Source organism: Lissotriton helveticus, chromosome 8 (assembly GCF_964261635.1).
Source record: "Lissotriton helveticus chromosome 8, aLisHel1.1, whole genome shotgun sequence".
NCBI lineage: Eukaryota > Metazoa > Chordata > Amphibia > Caudata > Salamandridae > Lissotriton > Lissotriton helveticus.
This window is the reverse complement of record NC_136069.1, coordinates 1,237,803,464-1,237,822,980: the sequence shown is the minus strand read 5'-3', so window position 1 is coordinate 1,237,822,980 and position 19,517 is coordinate 1,237,803,464. Positions and strand designations below refer to the sequence as shown.

At 41.4% G+C, this 19,517-nt stretch overlaps 1 protein-coding gene across 2 annotated transcripts in view; it reads right to left on the bottom strand.

Annotated features, from left to right (window-relative positions):
* PPP2R3B (protein phosphatase 2 regulatory subunit B''beta) overlaps positions 1-19,517 on the bottom strand; it is a 357,728-nt gene that overhangs the window by 46,275 nt on the left and 291,936 nt on the right. For both annotated transcript variants that reach the window (XM_078658212.1, XM_078658213.1), the window contains exons 11-12: positions 14,733-14,851; positions 14,518-14,624 (exon numbers count right to left, since the gene is read on the bottom strand). In XM_078658212.1, the coding sequence (XP_078514338.1) occupies positions 14,518-14,624; positions 14,733-14,851 (226 nt within the window). The remainder of the gene's footprint in view (positions 1-14,517; positions 14,625-14,732; positions 14,852-19,517) is intronic.

Sequence of the window (19,517 nt, the reverse complement as noted above, 5' to 3'; positions counted from 1 at the left end):
CCGTACCAAGTCGCTTCTAACTCAGTTTTCCAGTCAATCGGTAGTAAGCACAATTAATATATAGGCGGCCATGACTGGATATTGTCCTCATTGTATGCCGCTTTGAAATGTTACTCTAGCAACTGTCATGCCATATTGCGGTTGTAATTTTCGTTCCCCTCTGGTCTTCAATAATGAATCATGCAATATGCTTGATAATATTTAGTCCCAATGTTATTTCTAGTTCATAATTCTAACAGTGAACTATTTAATAGTGCGGAATAATTTTAAACCAGCAACCCTGACCTCAATTTCTGTCTCCTGACCCCCTCAGAAAGATGTGCGGTGCACAGTGAAGCCTATTATATGAAGAAATTACGATACCCTTCACTACACTAAAGACGCCGAATCGCAGTAAGTGGATGTGCAAAAGGTTTTCCCCTTGCCAGTTGGCCAATGAGCTGCTTAGCATTCCCGCTCAAACCCTCCCCCCATTGTACTGTATTTCAGAAACGAACAGGAGCACGCTGAAGCCCAAAACGTGACGCAAGACTCGCCGTCCGTCACTTTCTATGTAGGTAACCCCTACAATTAGCCTATATCAAAGTGCCACTTCACCACACAGTTAACTAATACTAGATAATGCCATGTTTTCCAGGCTCTCCTCCTTGTCCTGATGAAGACCCCATCATGAGGGAAGACTAACCCTTTAACGCACTCTGGGTCGAAACGTAGACTACGCCAAATCCTACACGCCATAGGAACAAAAGAACGATTCAATCTTACCTATGTGTGATGTGTTTTGGGAACACTGTTATTACCTTAAATGTAAAGGCGTTTTGATTTGAATGTGATGCAACATTGTCACACCACCTTTATCTCGTCCCTCACATATTCCTCACTCCCTTTTCCCTTTCTCACAGAGCACCATTTGTGTAATGATTTTATAATTACATTGATGATATGCAGATGACTTATAAGTAATTGTATGCAGTAACAAGTATAATGATTGCATCGGTACATGGAATAAATACAATTCATTTCTGAATACTGCATACGTCACTCTCATGGCGCTAAGCATACCCATTGTGAAATATAATTGTGGTGTCTGCAAATATATACTAACATAAAATAATTGCAAAGTATATCTACTCAACTCAGATCACTCTTCCTTGTACTTACAAAACTGCCCCAGCACAGAAAAATATAATGATAATAACATTGCGTTATTTTATTTTTCCATTTTTGCTGTGCTGAAAGTCCGTGGGGTGATGCTCCTCCGCCTTAGCGGAGGAATCAACCCTGGTTACCCTTCGTTAATTGAGTGTAAATCTCACCTGCAGTGTATGCAAAGGATATCTTTCACAGCGGCCTATTCTTGACGCTATGGCTTGAAAAGCCTTTCGAACCCCACAACAAATCAAAGGCATTCAGGTATTGATCACAATGATTCAGACTCACTCCTAAGTTCCAAACTAGGAGGCTTCTTAGCCTCTTTGCTCCACGCAACCTACTGGTCCATGAGGCTCGGTGGCACATGTGGTTCCTAGAGTGCTACTGAAGTCTGCTGGTGGCTCAATACTGGGGCTGCCTTTAAAACACCATTGGTATTTCAGAGGAGTCAATCAGGGAGCTCCAGTGGTGGCAATTGGACATCAATATGACAAGCGTCAGACCATTCTCCCTATCCCATCCAGATCTCACACTAGTGACGGATCTGGAAGAGGTAGAGATTAGGGACCTTTGGTCTCCAGTAGAGCAGAGGTTCTACACAAACCTGCAAGAGGGTTTCCTTTTGTCCATCACGAGGAAACTGATCAAGGCCTCGACAGACAACACAACTGCCATGGGCTTTTGCAAGAACCAGGGAGGTCAGGGGCGAGGGCCCCGTGCTTGAAGGTGCTGCAGCTCTGAAAGTGGTGGGAGTTGCGGGACTCCCTCTGACCGTCAATCATTTGGTGGGCTTGCTGAATACCAGGGCAGACAAGCTAAGCAGATGTCATCAGGCGGAACCTGAAAGGCATTGACATTCAGAGTCAACTCAAGGTGTCGTCACCTGATGGGGTGCGCTCTGGCTAGATCATTTCACCACTGTTGAGAAAGCCCAGTCACAAATACTGCATGCTGGACTTTCCACCAAAAGGCACCCTGAGAGATGCATTCTACCTGCAATGGGACTTTATTCTGCTGTACACTTTCCTATCCCTACCTCTTTTACCCAGAGTTTCGAAGGTCGAAAACACAGCACTCAGATCATTCTGAATTAGGCCAGGAGGGTGTGGTACTCCAGTCTCCTGAGTTTGAGATTTTGTTCTACAATCCACATGCTTCTTCAAGTATACCTCCCGTCTAGCAACAGGGCAGAGTCCTCCAACCGACTTGCCACAACCTAGACCGTTAAACACTGAGATTGAGCAGCACTAACTGAGCAGGTTGTATCTACCTTTGAAATTGGCGATATTATTTACATGGCAATGTGTCCATCTACCAAATCAGATTATTCAGGTCGTTGGTCAAAGTTTGTTGTCTGGTGCAGAGACTGTCCAGCTGACCCTCTCCAGGCAAAACTGGCCAATGTTGTGATATTTCTTTTATCTCTGGCCCAGCAAGGTTTTGTGGAGGGGACTTTTAAAGGTTATTTTACTTCCATTTTGCCTTTGCTACGATTGTCCAACCAACCTTTGTTATTCGAGTTAACAGTGGTGATTCATTTTTTTAAAGGGCCTCACATACATGTTTCCGCCGTTTGTTACACCTCAATAGGATTTTAACATGGTCTTCATGCTTTTGATGTGCATGCCCTTCAAGATTGTTGACTGTTAAGACAGTATTCCTCACTGCAATTATTTCAGAACACTGTAAGTGAGATTCAGCCTCTGTCTGTGCAATCTCCATATACAACTACTTTCCAGACAAACTGGTGGAGCAAACTTGTATATCTTTTTCGCCAAAGGTGGTGTTGCCCTTCTATGTAGGACAATTTTCCACTTTCCCTGACTTTTTTGTGCCACCTCACCCCTATAGGTTGGGGAAGAAGCTTCATAGGCCGAACCTTAGAGCAGCTCTCAGCTTTTACAACAAGAGCGTGAAAGAGCACCTGGTGGGTGATCAGCTGTTTATTGGCTATAAAGGAAATGATGGTACAGAAGCGAACAGCATCCTGGAAAAACATATTTTGTATTATTATATGCTAGGGTGCAACTATAAAAAGAAGCCTCTCGAGGGCCTTCAGGTTTATTGAGCCAGGGCCAAAGCCTCCACAATGGTATTGGCTAGAGGGGTTTGGGTGTTAGATATCTGCCAGACTGCGACTTGGGCGTCCAGACACCAGACATTACTGTCTTGACAATGTCAGCAGGGAGGGGCTATCTTGCCCTTTCTGCCCCGCAAGACACCCTGGTGTAAGTCCATGCCTCGGTCCCTTTGACTGTTCGAAAGACGAGGAATTATCAGCTAGATTTAACCATTACAGGAACACATTATTTAATTTCAGTACTGCTCTTTCTGGTCGATATGCGATCTCCAGATTGCTCACCATCCTCACTCCTCTCCCTTCAGTGGAGTGGACTTTAAAGGCTTTAAAAAAGCCCCAAGCTAGATTTCACACACTGAATACTTGCAATCTGTCACCACTGATCCATGTCGGAGGGTACAGAAGAGTTCCAAGAAAAAGTGATGTTAGTGTACAGGGGTGGCTATTATATATGACTCTGTGTTGCCACTTCCTGGGGTGTTGTGAGGTCATTGCGAAGCCTATGACACCATCTGGCAGTATATAGGAGCAATTACTATGAAAAGTTTCGGTTAAAGAACTTGTATTTTTTTATAAGGAGTAAACCACTGTCAACGCTTATATATGTAGGTGTAAGTATGTATGTATGTATAAATATATACTTTTTTACTTTCATGGAGATTAAACTGAAAAAAGCTTTTTAAAATATATATTTATTTTATATTTGTAACAACACTTCTGCAAAAACTCTCTTTAAAGGCCTTGATAGGGTGGTGCAGGTTTAAGTTTCCACTAATGAATCACACAAGGTCCCAGTCAGGACTATCAAGCAAGGAAAATTTGCACTCCAGGACTACAGGTGTCTGCATTTTAGATATACATAAATATGTAATTATTGTTTCGCAAGTAGGTGCTCCCAGCCTTTCCAGATCGGGGGGTTCATTGGCAGATCCCACATTGGCCTAACATGCAGCTGTACTGTTCTCCTGAAGAGATGGAAGGAACGAACCATGCCATAGCTGACTTTTATGTATCAGTGTTTGTTCCTTCAGTGGATTGCTAATGTGTTTCAGACACACAGGCCTTGCAACCACCATACTCATGTCACCATTTTGAGTGGATAAAGGTGCATGAAAAATGAAGACAGGTTATCGTGTGTAAAGTAAGGACAGGCTATATAATGTTTTAAAATCTCCAGCTTTCAATTTCATTTAATCTAGTGTGTACCTAGAACTCACAGTCCCTACCTCCAAACCCTTTTTTATATTTGTGAAAAGCATTGATACATTTAAAATATATACTTTAAATATTATATATCTTTGTTATTTTAGTAAGCACAAATTAAAGGTGAGGATGCTTTTTATCTTTCCACCTTCCAGGCATGACTGATCTTGCAACTACAATGGCTGTAAACAACCATCTACGTGCCCCACTTGGTGAAATCCCTACATGGCGAGGATTACCCAGAGTATAGAAGGAGCATCAGGGTTCATATGCAAGCTCAAACAACTAAATTGTTCAAACAAAGCACCTTATCACAGTAGTATTTTAAGACAGGACAGATCCAAATCATATGAATCCAATCTTCAACACCGTGGCAACTAGGGCAGTGATCCAATATTAAATGTTTACATTTAATTTGTGTGTGGAGTTTTATATAACGTGTACTAGAGCCGAAGGTATCAGAGCACTTCACATTACAGACGGACACATACATTTTTGTTAGGCATGAGGAGATTAACTAATTTGCCCAGAATCACAGAATGTTGAGCGTCCCTGCCTAGACTCTAAACCGGTTCCCCAGCTCCAAGGTCGACCGCCCTATCTGTTAGGCCACATTCTCTCCCCAGGCCGTCCTGGGATACAATAGACCATCCACTGTGGAGATAGTTTCATCTTGCAAAAATGTGCCCCCCTTAAAGCCTTATAATTGTGAAAGCAAGCTTCTTCCCATATATAGATTGATTTCAAAATCAACATCTTGCTTTCGCTTTTCTAGATTCCTGTTCGGGAGAAGGGTGCTACAATGTTTTACTTTTCTCAATTATTTTTGCCATTTTTCCATCCCTATGTATCGTGGAATACCCAAAATCAAATTACGCTTGAAAAATTTAATCTGAGAACTGTAACCAGCCAGTTCAACCTTGTATCTTGGAGCGGAGTGATAATCTCAGGTGATGATCTTTCACTGAACAAACCATTCTACTTCACCTTTTCTCAGACCAAGATTCTACTATCTGATTATCTCCTTAGGGTCGACGTTGGTACATGCCAGGATAAAGGGGTATTCATCATGAACAAAAGGAATGGCCAATTGTCTACGAAACTGAAGTTGAATAGAATAGAATAGAATTATTTCCCATCAAAAAAGTTATCAACAGGGTTTAGAGGGTGGTTACTATACAGTCTGATACTAATAAATACATGAGATGCTATAAACCAAATAGAAAGATTTGGAATATCCGGACCACCTTCTTGTGGCAGAAATAATTTCTATAGATTAATTCCAGGCTGGCATTGAACACATATGAAACAACTACATAAAGCCCATTATTGATTAAACAATTTCTGATACAATGTAGAAGGTAGAGTTGAAAAAAGAAAAAGAGAGAAAGCAAATTCATTTTGATATGTGAAATTATCCCAATAATAGATAGCGGTACTGATGGCCATCTTTCTAAAATTATTTTGGTTTTCGTGAGAAAAGAATAAAAGGTTAAATCATACTGTGCTGCAAATTTTTCTGATACCATTTTCCTAGATAGCTCTTGGGATTTCTATTATAATTATGACTTAAAAAGCTAGGAAGAATTAAATGTCAGCACACCTGCGTTAGGGGTTACATCAATATATTTCTCAATGACCTTAAATTTGTATTCTATATTGGATTTTTCTGCACATAGAAATCACCCTAAAACACCAGCCTATAATTTTAAATAAGGAGCAAAAGGCAGAGTCAGATTGCTTAAAATATAGGTTCCTACGGTCACTGCCAATAACTCCATAACAAGGGCAAAATAAATTGGAGAAACAGGCCAAACTGGTCTATTTCACTGTGTAACCATTAGATCTATGATTCAAAACCAAAGATGCTGTTGCGTTCTCATATAGCGAAGCAATTGTCCTTTTGAGCTAGAGTGGAAAAAGCTCATTACGAGTAAGAACTCATTAAAAAAACATTCACAGCTTATGAGTTTGAAAGTTTTTTTTGCATCCTGGAAGTTAATATAGCAGCCGGGTGTGCATACAAGGAGTATAAATCAATCAAGGGTGAGTTAACACCACAACAGCGAGAGGAAGATGGCGGCCGGCTGAGACACTCGGTCGCGAGCTCCGATGCACCACTGCACAGAATAGCGCATCGCTCTCCTATACTTCGACTGAAACACAAAATTCAACTAAACTGGATGAAATGACTATCTAAGGACAATCTAAGGATTTAGCGGACTCAGCATCGTACAAAAACTGTACAGAATAAGCACCTCTCAAAGACTATTGAGAGATTACTGAGACCTCGTTTCTTTTATTTTGCCCTGCTAAAAAAATCCTGCTGGCACGAACATAGAATTATAGCAACAACACAATATCCCCGTCAGAAACCATAACTATCGGACTTCAAAGGGGGAAAAACATACCTGAAATTACATTGTCACCAGTTACGGGGGTCTGGGTAAAGGCGCTGAAAGCTTCGCAGATCTGCCGCAGAGCATACCGCAGAATCCTCTTCCGGGGCACGCGTCAATCACTGAAGGGAGTGGAGAGCTACCCGTAGCAGAGAAGTCATCCCCCGCCTGCAAGAGGAAAGCTGACACAGCGGTTGCCGATGAACGCTGCGCCAGACGAGTCAACAGTGCAAAAGGCCAACCGAGGTCATGGTGTTCCAGCGTCTGTGATTTCTGCAGGAGAACTGTGCCGGACGAGCAGAGAAATATCCGGTTTGGACTCGGTAATCAAACATAGTGCCGACTTTGCAGTAAAAGAAACCAAAGAAGCCAAACCATTTCTTGTACAAACTGGCCTACAAGAGAAGACGGTGAAAGAACAAGAGCTGAGTAAGATTGTGTTATCACTGCAGCGACGTGGGTGGGGGGGGGGGGGCGGTGCCTGACATCAATATTGATAATGCCACTGTAAACATAAACGCTAAGAGGAAAAAAACTAACCAACACCAAGCAGACCCAATATATAACAACGAGCAAGAAAGAAGTGACCTCTTGCAACCAGGAAAATCAGGAGATTATAAGCATGACATAAATACTAGAAAGATCGAAGGGAGAATTGACACGCGAATAGAACCAGAAAAAACACTGGGATTTGCTGGTAGATCCTCATATTGTCTCAGGAATCGCCAGTTATTAAACAAAACCATTTTATCACCCAAAAGAAAAGCGTGACCCCTAAAAGCACAACAAGAAAACAGAAGGCGCTCCCTAATTTTGCTGAATTGTCAGAAAACATAAAAACAAGGTCCGCAAAGTCCGCAAAACTAACGAATCAGGAGTCAAGTGACTTAAAACAAACCCAAACAATCAGAGTGACCCCCTCCTGAAGATCATACTTTAAAGTACAACAGTCAGTACAAATGAGAGGAGGCCAATCGCGAATAGAAGTCCATTCCCCATCTGTAAACTTTGAGGATCGAAGTATAATTACTACATCTGAGGAGGATTTGGAGGACTTGGAGGAACTGGAGGAATTGGAGGAACTGAAATCTATTCAACCAAATCACTCCTCACAGGAAGATACAATAAAAATGTCGATTGAGCCATCATCTACCTCAATAAATATAACCCCTCCTGTAGAGACAATTACTGATACCAATACTCTTATGCAGTCGCAACCAGAGAACCCTGATCAACAACCGACACAAGTGAGTGAGGACCCCATGGCAGAAAATCAAATGGGAAAAATGATGGCAATATTCATGGACAAAATGATGGGAGAGATGAGAGAGAAATTTTCTATTTCTGAGGGGAATCAAAGCAAAATACGGGAAGCATGTGAAAACCTGGATCAAAAATTAAACGACTTGGCCGAAAGGGTCACTACAGTAGAAATGACAACTGGAACACTTAGTAAAAAGATAGACACAAATCAGAAAGACATAAGGCACCTGAAAGAAAGTGATAGAATCATTAAGGAGAAACTTAAGTCTCTTGAGAATCAAGGCAGAAGGAACAACCTCAGGGTGTTAAATGTACCCGAGAATCTGGAAGGGACAGACATAAAAAGCTTTAGTATCTCCTTACTTGAAAAAAAATTTCCATGGACTAAAGATTGTAACTTAGCGGAGGACATCCAGCGGGCTCACAGAGACCCTTTCAGGAAAAGCAAGGACAGAAAAGCTCCAAGAAAAATCCTAATTAACTTCAAAACCTATACCCTAAAAGAGAAGATTCTAAGTGAGGGTCTAAAGAGTGGAACACTAAATAAAGATAACTGGTCGTTTAGGATCGGACATTTGCAAAGCCACCCAAGATAGACAATGGGAATTAGGACAGCACATGCAGGAACTGAAAAGTCTGGGAGCGACTGTGCAAATGAAATTCCCGGCAGCATTAAGAATTATGTGGCGTAACAAGATGCATAACATTAAAGAACCACAAGAAGTGGAGAATCTTATACAACTGATTAAAGACCAGATACAATCCGAAAAAACCAACTAAAGAAGGCTCTTAAAAGGCTTTAAAAGGCAAATTAGGTTCTGTAAGAAACCCGAAATTACAAGCATAAGTAATTAAAAATAATTTACAAGTCATTACAAAAACACAAAAGAGTTACAACATAGAATTAAAAAGTCAATAGGAAAGCGACTAAAAAAACTGCATATAAGCTTGGTGATATCGGAGCACGAATAGGGTGGGAAATTCTACTCAAAAGAAGAAAAAGGGAGACTTCCTCAGGGTGGGAACAGGAAATCACACTTCTACTTAAAACCGCCAGAAATGACAAGACACGGGTGGGGAGCAAAATAGGGAAAAAAATAGAAAAAAGATCCTCAAAAGACAAAAATAAAGGAGTAAATTGGGAGTCAAATGTACTATATAATACACACCCCAATTTAGTAGGGAAAGAGGTAAAAACAGACTTACATAGACAATAGGAAAACTAGTTAAAGTCCTCTCATGGAATGTAAATGGGCTTAGAACTCCTAATAGGAGAAGAAGAATTTTGGAATATATAAAAGAATCTGAAAATGAGATTATTATCCTCCAAGAAACTCACCTTATAAGCTCCGAGTGGGACAAAATAGTTACAAATCTTAAATGGGTGGACGCCTGCATCTATACTACACAAGATTGTAACATAAAAGGGGTAGCAATCATCATAAAAAATCTTTAAAAGCTAAGATAGAAAAAAAGGTAGTAGATAATAAAGGAAGGTGGGTAGTAATCAAAATTAGGATAGAAGATAATATCCTAACTATAGCTGGATATTATGGTCCGAATCTGGACGATTCAGTACCCCTCCAAAAGCTTTACACGGAACTGATATCAACTACCACCCCCATAATAGTAGGGGGAGACTATAATATAATACCAGATCCTAAACTGGATAGGTTCCCTCCAAATAAACAGATGAACATTCCCAAAATGAGAGAGTGGTTAGGAATATATAAAAAAAGACCTAGACCTAGAAGACATGTGGAGGCAAAAAGGGGAGAAAACACGTCCTTACACTTTCCACAATAAAAAGCTAGGTCACAGATCAAGAATTGACTTTTTTCTAGTAAACAGACTTCTCCAAGATAGTGTGAGAAAAATCGATCATATCCCTGCTCACCTATCAGACCACTCTGGAGTACAATTAACTCTCACATTACCGGAAAACTAAACCTCCCCTAGATGGACGGTAGAACGATCCATATTTAAAGATGCACAAAGCGTGAATCAACTTGAAATAGCTTCTAAGCAGTATTTTGAAGAGAATACAAGTGGGACATCAAAACAAATCAGATGGGACGCTTACAAAGCCGTGATCAGAGGTAAATTACTTAGCTTAGGAGCACATAAAACAAAAATTTAAAAGCAGGAAATTAAAAGAATGGAAGAAGAGATTAATGCAGCAGAGAAAAAACTGCTCTGCGGAAACTACTCAGAATCAATGGAAGAGCTAACAGAAAAAATCTGTAAACTTAAGGAGGTTTTGAATGACTATCTGGAGAATATAGTTCAAGAAAAATGGGAAAATAGCAAATTGTCAAACTACGAATACAGGGAAGGATGCGGGAAAATGCTCGCCTGGAAAACTAAAACGGAGCAGGTAAGGAATAACATCCCATGCATCCAGGTTCAAAACCAAACATCGCAAAGCTCGAATGATGCTATAATAAGGCAAGAGTTTACGAAGTTTTTCTCCAGCCTATATAAAGAAAGTTCAAACCCAACAAAAGAAGAAATTACGAATTACCTAGACACCATACCACTTCCAACCTTAACAGAAGACGAAAAATCAGAATTAAACAGGAAAATTGAACCCGAAGAGGTTAGAGCGGCAATAAAAGACCTAAAAAAAGGAAAAGCAGCGGGCCCTGACGCGCTTCCAAATGAGTTCTACATAACATTAAAAGAGTCCCTCATCAACCAACTAACAGAAATCATGAATAACACATATTTGGATCATGAAAAAATACCTGAATCATGGAATGATGCCACGATTAGTATTATTTTAAAACCAGGTAAAAATCCAAAAATCTGCGAGTCTTACAGACCTATATCACTACTCAACTGTGATTACAAACTATTTATGCAAGTCATCGCTAAAAGACTAGCCAAGGTCATGCCAACACTGATTAATCTGGATCAGAAAGGTTTTATTAAAGGCCGACAAATTCATGAGATTACCCATGAACTATTTGCAGCTGTCGATATTGCGATCTGTGAAAAACTACCTTTAACCATAATTACCTATGACACGGCTAAAGCTTTCGATCGAGTTAACTGGGCCTTTTTAAATGAAATCATTGAAAAAAACAAACTAGGAGACTGTTTTGGCCATATGGTAAGGGAGGTTTATAAAAACCCAAGAGCAAAAATAATAGTCAACGGAAATCTGACTAACAATATCGAAATTCAAAGAGGCACGAGGCAAGGCTGCCCCTTATCACCGTTACTCTTTAACCTCTACATTGAACCACTAGCTTGTTCGATTAGAAACCACCCTACAATAACACCTTTTAAACATCATACCTGGTCAAAAAAAGTGGCACTCTACGCAGATGATTTAATGATATTCACAAATAACTATGAAGAAGCTAGTCAAGCAATAGAAGACACGATCATACAATTCGGCAAAGTATCGGGATACCTAACCAACAAAGATAAAACAGAAGCAATGAGTTGGAACACTAACCCCAACACGCCATTTTCCAGAGATAAAATAAAATACTTGGGAATCACGGTAGTAAAAGAACTCGGAAATATCCCACAACTCAATCTAAACATAGCAACTAAAGAAATGAGAAGACTTCTTAAGATTTGGTCAGGACTTCCCCTGAGCTTTCTAGGAAGATCTAACGCCGTAAAAATGACCATTATTCCTAAACTTACTTACCTCTTTAACACCATCCCACTAGAATTTAAAAAAGAATCTCTAAAGAAGATACAAGGAGACATAGCTAGTTTTATTTGGGCATCGAAAAGTACAAGGATAGCTTGGAATAAACTTAGGAGAAGGAAAGAACAAGGCGGAATAGCAAGCCCGGATATATACGAATATTATAGATAATTTCAATTTAAAAACTTTAGACCTCTCCTAAGGAAACATCAAACATATCCAAACTTCCTACAAACTATGACTGAAAGGAGAGACCACTTCCTATTTAAATTTGGCCATCCCAAATACTTAAAAAAAATAAAACTAAAGATCCTATTTAATGCAGCGAAACTTTGGAGCCAAATAAGAACAACAGTAAACATCCCGTATTATAGTAACACAGCTCCAGTCTGGAACTCTCCCGGGACACCGGACTGCTTAAAAGACTCCTTAGCGATCCCTCTCAAAAAAGCAGGAATTGAAAGATGGGGACAATTACTGACAGAAAACACTAACTACGTGGGACCACCTACATACAATCACTGAAGGCAAACTATCAAAATTTAAATTCTATCAACTAAGCAGCTGGTCTAACAGCTTACCAAAAAATAAGAGTAACTATGATAATCTTGAAAGCGAAATGATTAAAATAACACCAATAAAGAAAGAAATAGCGAAATGGTACTGGGCTCTTATCGAAGCAGGTGAGGAAGACTTTTTAATCCCGGAAAATTTATGGAGAAAAGAGATGCCAGAACAAGAACTGGATATACAACTACTCTGGAAGAAATCTATGGAAAAATGCTGGTCCTGCGTAAAACCTGCCTCACTAAAAAGGAACCACTACTTCTCATAACATAGAGCCTATTGGACCCCAAAAAGATTGTCTAAATTTAAAGGTACGAACATAAAATCATGTCCAAAACGCGGAGAGGCAAAAGCAGACGACGTCCATATGTTTCAGAAATGCCCCGCACTTGATACCTACTGGAATGAGATTGGTAAGACACTAACTACAGTATTGGGAGTTAACATAACTAAGTACCTCTCTCATTATTTTTGGGATACATAATAATAGTACCATCAGTAAAGATAAGCTAAGTATAAGACATGAAAGCTTGATGTTCATGCTAATCCTGCTGGCGCGTAGAGAGATTTGTATAAATTGGATAAAACCGGGACTGCCTACACATGACAACTGGCTAAACTCTATAATAAAAAACAAACTTGATAGAAAAGGGAAAAACACCAAGAGCATAAAATTCTGGGAAATTTGGGAACAACACTTTTAGATATACCATTAACTCCTTTACAACATCAGCAAATAAAATCCAATGATTAAAGCAGAGACAATAATTCCAAGCAGGACTGATTACTGCTGAGTAGCCAATCAGGCTAGCTCCCTCCCCAAACCACGGAATTATTGGTAACGATAAAAGGTTACAGGAGTAAAATGAATGGTCATAACACACAAGGGTATACTCCCCAAGGACAACTCGATAACGGGGCAGTGAAGGTATAAGAATAAAGAACCATTAAACTCCTCAAACCTCCTTATCCATATTACCGCAAGATGAGGATAAAAAAAAAAAAAAAAAAAAAAAAAGGAGTATAAATCAATGGTTTCTGATCCAAAATAAGCCAAAGCTAAGTTGTTTGGAAGGAATAAAGTCATTTTAATCCAAATATATTAACTAGGGTGCTTTGGCCACAAATCTTGAAGTTATTAAGTTCACCAGACTGTTATAATTAATATCTAGCAAAGAAACAGGGTGCAAAGAGCTTGGATCCAATGGATGTTTCCCTTTTTAGGACCGAAGAAAAGTAAACCGTGGGAAAACCAACAGTTAGGGGATTGCACAGCGAAAGGACTGTATGTCTCAATGTATACTTTAAATAAATTTACAAACATTAATCACAAATGCTCGAAGGCAGATATAAGCTTCAAAATTTTTCGTTTTTAGTTCAAGTTGTCAACAGTAATTTCAAATACAGTAAATTATAAACATGCTACACTTTGTGTTTGACAAAGATGTAAACAAAAATGATACATTATTGTGTCATCATACAGCAACATAAATTTATGGATAATCAAATGACTCCATATTAGTATAGTTAATTTCTCAAAAGTCCCAATGCATTTCGGGTTATCTGAAGAACCCTTCGTCAGGGGAGTTGGTTCGAAGAATGTGATGGTCTTCACATGCTGAATGTAATCCACAGTACTCTGAAAAGCTCATATGAACTCTCGCTATGTATGGTTTTCGCAAAGTGCTCAAAAAGTCTCGGGATCCTGAGTGAAACGAAGTTCGCATGCGTGAGGGCGCTGGTTTTTTGTGGCGTCTGAGTAGGGAGTATGAGGATGCCAAGCTGGACGAGGCTAGGGGAAGCGAAACTAACCGGAGCTTGAAACAACCAGAGTCACGAAGGGATTAGCACGCACTTTTCCTTACATTCAAAGAAATTTGTTTGAATTTTGAATATAGAACAATCAAAACGTTTTACTTTAGGTGTGCACCTGCACCACCCCTTATTGCATCCCTTTTTAAGACAGCATATTAAAGAACATTCAAAAAATGAAGCTGGGATATATATTCCCAGTTAATATGAAATTAAATAGTTTGGTGAGGGGCTCTTTCAAAACAGAAAAATATGCTTTATACCATTCAGACTGAAAATCAACTTCTCCTACAGCTTTACAACCATGTTGTATGTTTCTAGTTTAATCTATTTCTTCTTCATGTGAGCGACGATTAAACTGCACACATTACCCATCATTCCAGTGTTCACTTGCTGCATCTTCAGCTACCAGGATATCATATTCCTCTGCAGCATACCGCTCCCAGTCTGAAATATCTTGTGCATCACTTTCATTGACCTGAGTGAAGAAGTTTATGTTTAGTATACATAAATAAATAAATATAATTTTACAAACAGATATAATACCAGTTCATTGGCTCCAACTTAAAAGAAGCTCAGCACTTACCCTGAAAACGGAAAATGGATCTTTCTGTTCATGGTCCAGGTATTTTTCGAGGTTGAAAAAGGTGTCGAAGAAGAGATTTGCTTGTTTACACTTCTTTAAGTCTTTAAGAGTAATTTTCCCTGCAGAACAAGCAAACACAGTTAGTGAAAATAAAATGGACATGCTTCTTTATGTATGTTCATATATGATCAAGAAGTAGCATCACTGTGCCAAACAGCATGATAAGCTAACAGTAAAAATAAAATACATGTATACAGTTACACAATTAAGTGACATATAGTTAACACACATTGTTTCAGCAATGGGACAAGCCGATTATTTTTTAAAAAACGACGTACGAAAATCTTTAAAACAAGTGAGTTTAAATCTCACAACCACAGGGGCTCAATGTTGCATAAAAAAACATAACATCTATTAATGATGCCACTTAAAAGAACAGACTTCTCAGGTTAATGCTAAAATGGACAGGTGCCATATCCACAGTGTCACACAATTTGGAGGATAGTAGGTTAGGTGGCTGAAAAATCTCACTTAACTAAATAAACTTACTAGAAATGTGTTCTCTTCATCTACATATCTGAATAAACATTCAAACATTTACTCAGATCTGTGGAATTTTTCCTAATGGTGTCTGGTCAAGTGTAAGGGGTTATGCACATACTAAAATAAAACATATTTCAAAACTGTTCAGATCAATATTATATTACAGTTTTGATTTACTTTGCATACAGAAAACCGTGCAGTACCCCTTTAATATTGAATGCAATATGTAAATGAAATCGGTATTTACACATCATATTAAGTATGTTGAAACAAAATGATGTACAGGATGCTTGAATTCCTCTCAGTCACTGGAGGACACTGTGGCTGTATTTTAGCCCACAATGTATTACTGACTGTGCAACTCTAGACAGAGACCAGCCATACGCAAATCAGTATTGGTCCTGCTCCAACAGGAACACTTCAGTCACACCTACCAGGCTATATCGCCTCCACCCAAGACCACAAGTAACTCCAGAACAGTTTCAGACTACTTATGCTTCATCTGTAAGGTACAGATAGATTCCTGTTGAACAGTGAGCATGGGACCCATGTCTGGTCATACCTGTCTTAGAGTATCAACTGCAACATGCAACAAAGTGGTGAAAGGAATGCTTGAGTTAAACGTAGCCACTGGTGATCACTCAGGCCACATTCCAGGCCATCGTTTTTGTCTACGATGCCATCCACATATCAGTCTCGGCCTGAAGGCCCACTGCATGGTCTTGTTGGGCTAAAGACAAAACAAATAAGAGGGCTTCCCACAGTTTTGCCTGCAAGGGGTCTATATTCCGGGCACCATAGTAGGTCACAAATTTGTCCCAGCGCATAGCACAAGAGTAGAGCCTCCTGGCACAGCACACAGGACCCCATTCCACCCAGCCTGTTGTAGTATCACATGGCAATGGTTTTATATGTGAGAACCTGCACCAGCCCCCCACTGATGGATGGCAGGAAGGCGTTTAGAACCAGAAGAATGGCTCTGCAACTCCAGCAGGTTTGATGTGTAGCCGGCCCTCCACTAGAGACCAGAGCACTCCGACCGCCACCTCCCTCAGATGGCCCCACCAAACCCAGTAGCGATGTGTACATCACCACTGTTAGCTCTGGGAGGGGAAGAGAGGATGGCCTGCTGCAGTACAAACTGCAGTTGATCAGCCACCACTACACATCTTTAGCCGCTTCCTCAGAGATCTGGATGGTATCAGAAAGGCGGCCTTGATGTTGGGTCAACTGGGACTTCACATTCCACTGTAGGGCTTGCATGTACCATGTGCTGTGGTTGACAAGGCGGCTGCACATGACTAGGACCAAGAAGCCTCAGAACTTGCTCTCACCTGGATCCAGGAGCAAGCCTGAAACACTGGGATCATGGGCTGAAACCCAACAATGTCAAAATGTCCGTCATCGGAAGGGGTTCCATGACTGACTGTGACAAGCCTGCCTTAAGCAGCCAGTTGTCAAAGTACAGGACCATAGTAACTCCCACCCTCCAAAGATGGGCAGCGACCAACGCTTTCACTTTTGGAAATACTGATGGGGTGCTGGTTATTCCCAAGGGGAGAACGTGAAACTGAAAATGCTCCTGGCCTACCGTGAACCACAGGTAACACCGGTGGGACTGCAGGATAGGTATATGAAAATGCACATCCTGAAAGTCTAAGGACGCAATTGAGTTGGCTGGGTACAGAACAGATAGGATCTGGGCCAATATGGTCATTATAAATCTGTTCTTTCATAGGAAGGTCTTGAGGGGATGGGAGTCCAAGACAGACCTGAACTCCCCCATCCTTTTCAGCATGAGAAAATAAAAAGAGTAACAACCCCTACCTTTCAACGAGTCATACCCGCTCTCTCTCTATCCCACTGTTGGAGAGCAACAGGTGTACCTCCTGTAAGAGGAAGGACATATGTTCTTCTGTGAAATGCTCTGGTGTGGCAGGGATATTAGGCGGGGTCAGAAAAAAAGGTAAGGCATTACCTATAGAATAATTTGGAAGACTCATCCGTTGAATATGATGGATCACCAACCTTGAAGAAAGTGGCGGATTCTGCCTCCCACTGTGTGGGTAGCCACTACTGAGGACAAACTAACACAGTTTGTAAGCCATTATAGCAGGTAACGAGGAAATGGAAGACTGGTGCCCCTGCTGTTCTGTATCTTTCCTGTTGGTTCCACGTTTGCAGCCCCGAATGGACAAAGCTGTCCGAGGCAGCCTTCCCAACCTGTGATGCAACAATCTATTGTCAACGCTCTGTAGTAGCACCTACATTTACAGATGCAGGAATTCTTTGGCACGGTGCAACAGCCCTTAGGATCGAGCTGTAGCTCTACTGTTTTTGAAGTATTCCACAGTGGAGTCTGCCGTCTCATCCATCATCCCCTTTGGTTTTGCTTTGTTCGCCCTAAGTTGGCAGGGTATGCCCAGACGTGGGTCCCTTGCTCACTTTGCCACTGGATTCAAGATAGCCTGGCTGATGAGGGCTGTAAGCCCGAGACCAGTCCCTGGATGCTCGTTTCCGGTCCAGGGAAGACATGGCTTGGCAGTTCGGGCTGGACTGTTCCCATTAGGTACAGGGTCAGACTGATTTGCATGTAGCCATGTCTGAACTGGGGTGGCAGAGTGAGCTAGAGAATGATGATGGATTAAACCCAGATCAGTTGACTGGGGGTGAGTGCTTGCAATGTTAAACACTCCGTCCATCATCCCCTTTGGTTTTGTTTTGTTCGCTCTAAGTTGGCACGGTATGCCCAGAAGTGGGTCCCTTGCTCACTTTGCCACTGGATTCAAGATAACCTGGCTGATGAGGGCTGTGAGCCTGAAACCAGTCCCAGGAGGCTTGTTTCCGGTCCAGGGAAGACATGGCTTTACAGTTCGGGCTGGACTGTTCCCATGAGGCACAGGGTCAGGCTGATTTGCATATAGCCATGTCTGAACTGGGGTGGCGGAGTGAGCTAAAGAATGATGGATTAAACCCAGATCAGTTGACTGGGGGTGAGTGCTTGCAATGTTCAACACTCCGTCCATCATCCCCTTTGGTTTTGCTTTGTCTCACTCCAGAGGCAGGATTCATCAAAGGGCATCTTCATCAGTGCTGCTTGCACATTGCAATAGAACAGAGACCTAATCTTGACATGTTGATAAAAGACCACATTGGTACCATCTACCCAGCCAAGGTAATCCATGTTATTCAACCCTGGATACAAAACTTGCTTGGCTGCGCCTTGTCCATCATGTATTGTATGTGCCATAGAGGCCCTTTGATCTTCCAGAACTGCTGGCAAGATTCGACTGTCTATGTCCCAAAGGGCATGAGTGTATTGGCCCAACAGACAAGCTGCATCTACGCACCGCAATCCAAGACTGGCTGAATAAACCAGGTTTGCCAAAGCTGTCAATCTTTTTTGTTTCTCCATCCGAAGGAGTAGTGGGAAATTAATTTACATTCACTTTACTAATTGAGGCCCTCTGGAGCGGGGTGCCTGGTGAGAAAATACCATCTACGACTACTGGACACCTGCCTGTTCAAAGGCAGGTAAGAACATGGTTTTTGACCAGGTAGCCATCTGTGAGGGCATCAATCAATCAGGTTACTTGTAACGCGCAACTAATCACCCGTAAGGGTCTCAAGGCGCGCGGGGGGGGTGGGGAACCTTACAGCTGGCCCGCCGAAGGCACTCTGGTCCAGTCGAAGAGCAAGGTCTTAAGGTGCTTCATGAATTGAGGCAGTGACAGTGATTGCCTGAGGAGGAGAGGCAGGGTTTTCCAGGTCTTTCCTGCAAGGTAGGAGAAGGATCTTCCTCTGGCCGTGGTCTTGTGGATACGTGGGATGGTAGCCAGGGCCAGTTGGGTCGAGCCGAGGTCTCTGGTGGGTGTGTGGCAGTAGTTAAGGTATGCAGGTTCTGCGACATGTCGAGCTTTTTAGGCATGCGTGAGGATCTTGAAGGCGATTCTTTTGTTGACTAGGAGCAGATAGAGGTCTCTCAGGTGGCCAGTGATGTGGACGTGGCAGGGTCTGTAGAGTATGAGTCTGGTGGAGGCATTCTGAATGTTCTGCAGTTTCTTGAGGAGTTTCTTGGTGATGCCGGCGTACAGCTCGCATTGCCCATGTGGATTCTGCTGCTAAGTGTGTGGGTGACCGCCTTTCTGGCCTCTGTGGGGATCCACTTGAAGATCTTTCTGAGCTGGCGGAGCGTGTGGAAGCAGGATCATAAGACAGCGTTGATCTGGCAGTTCATGGTGA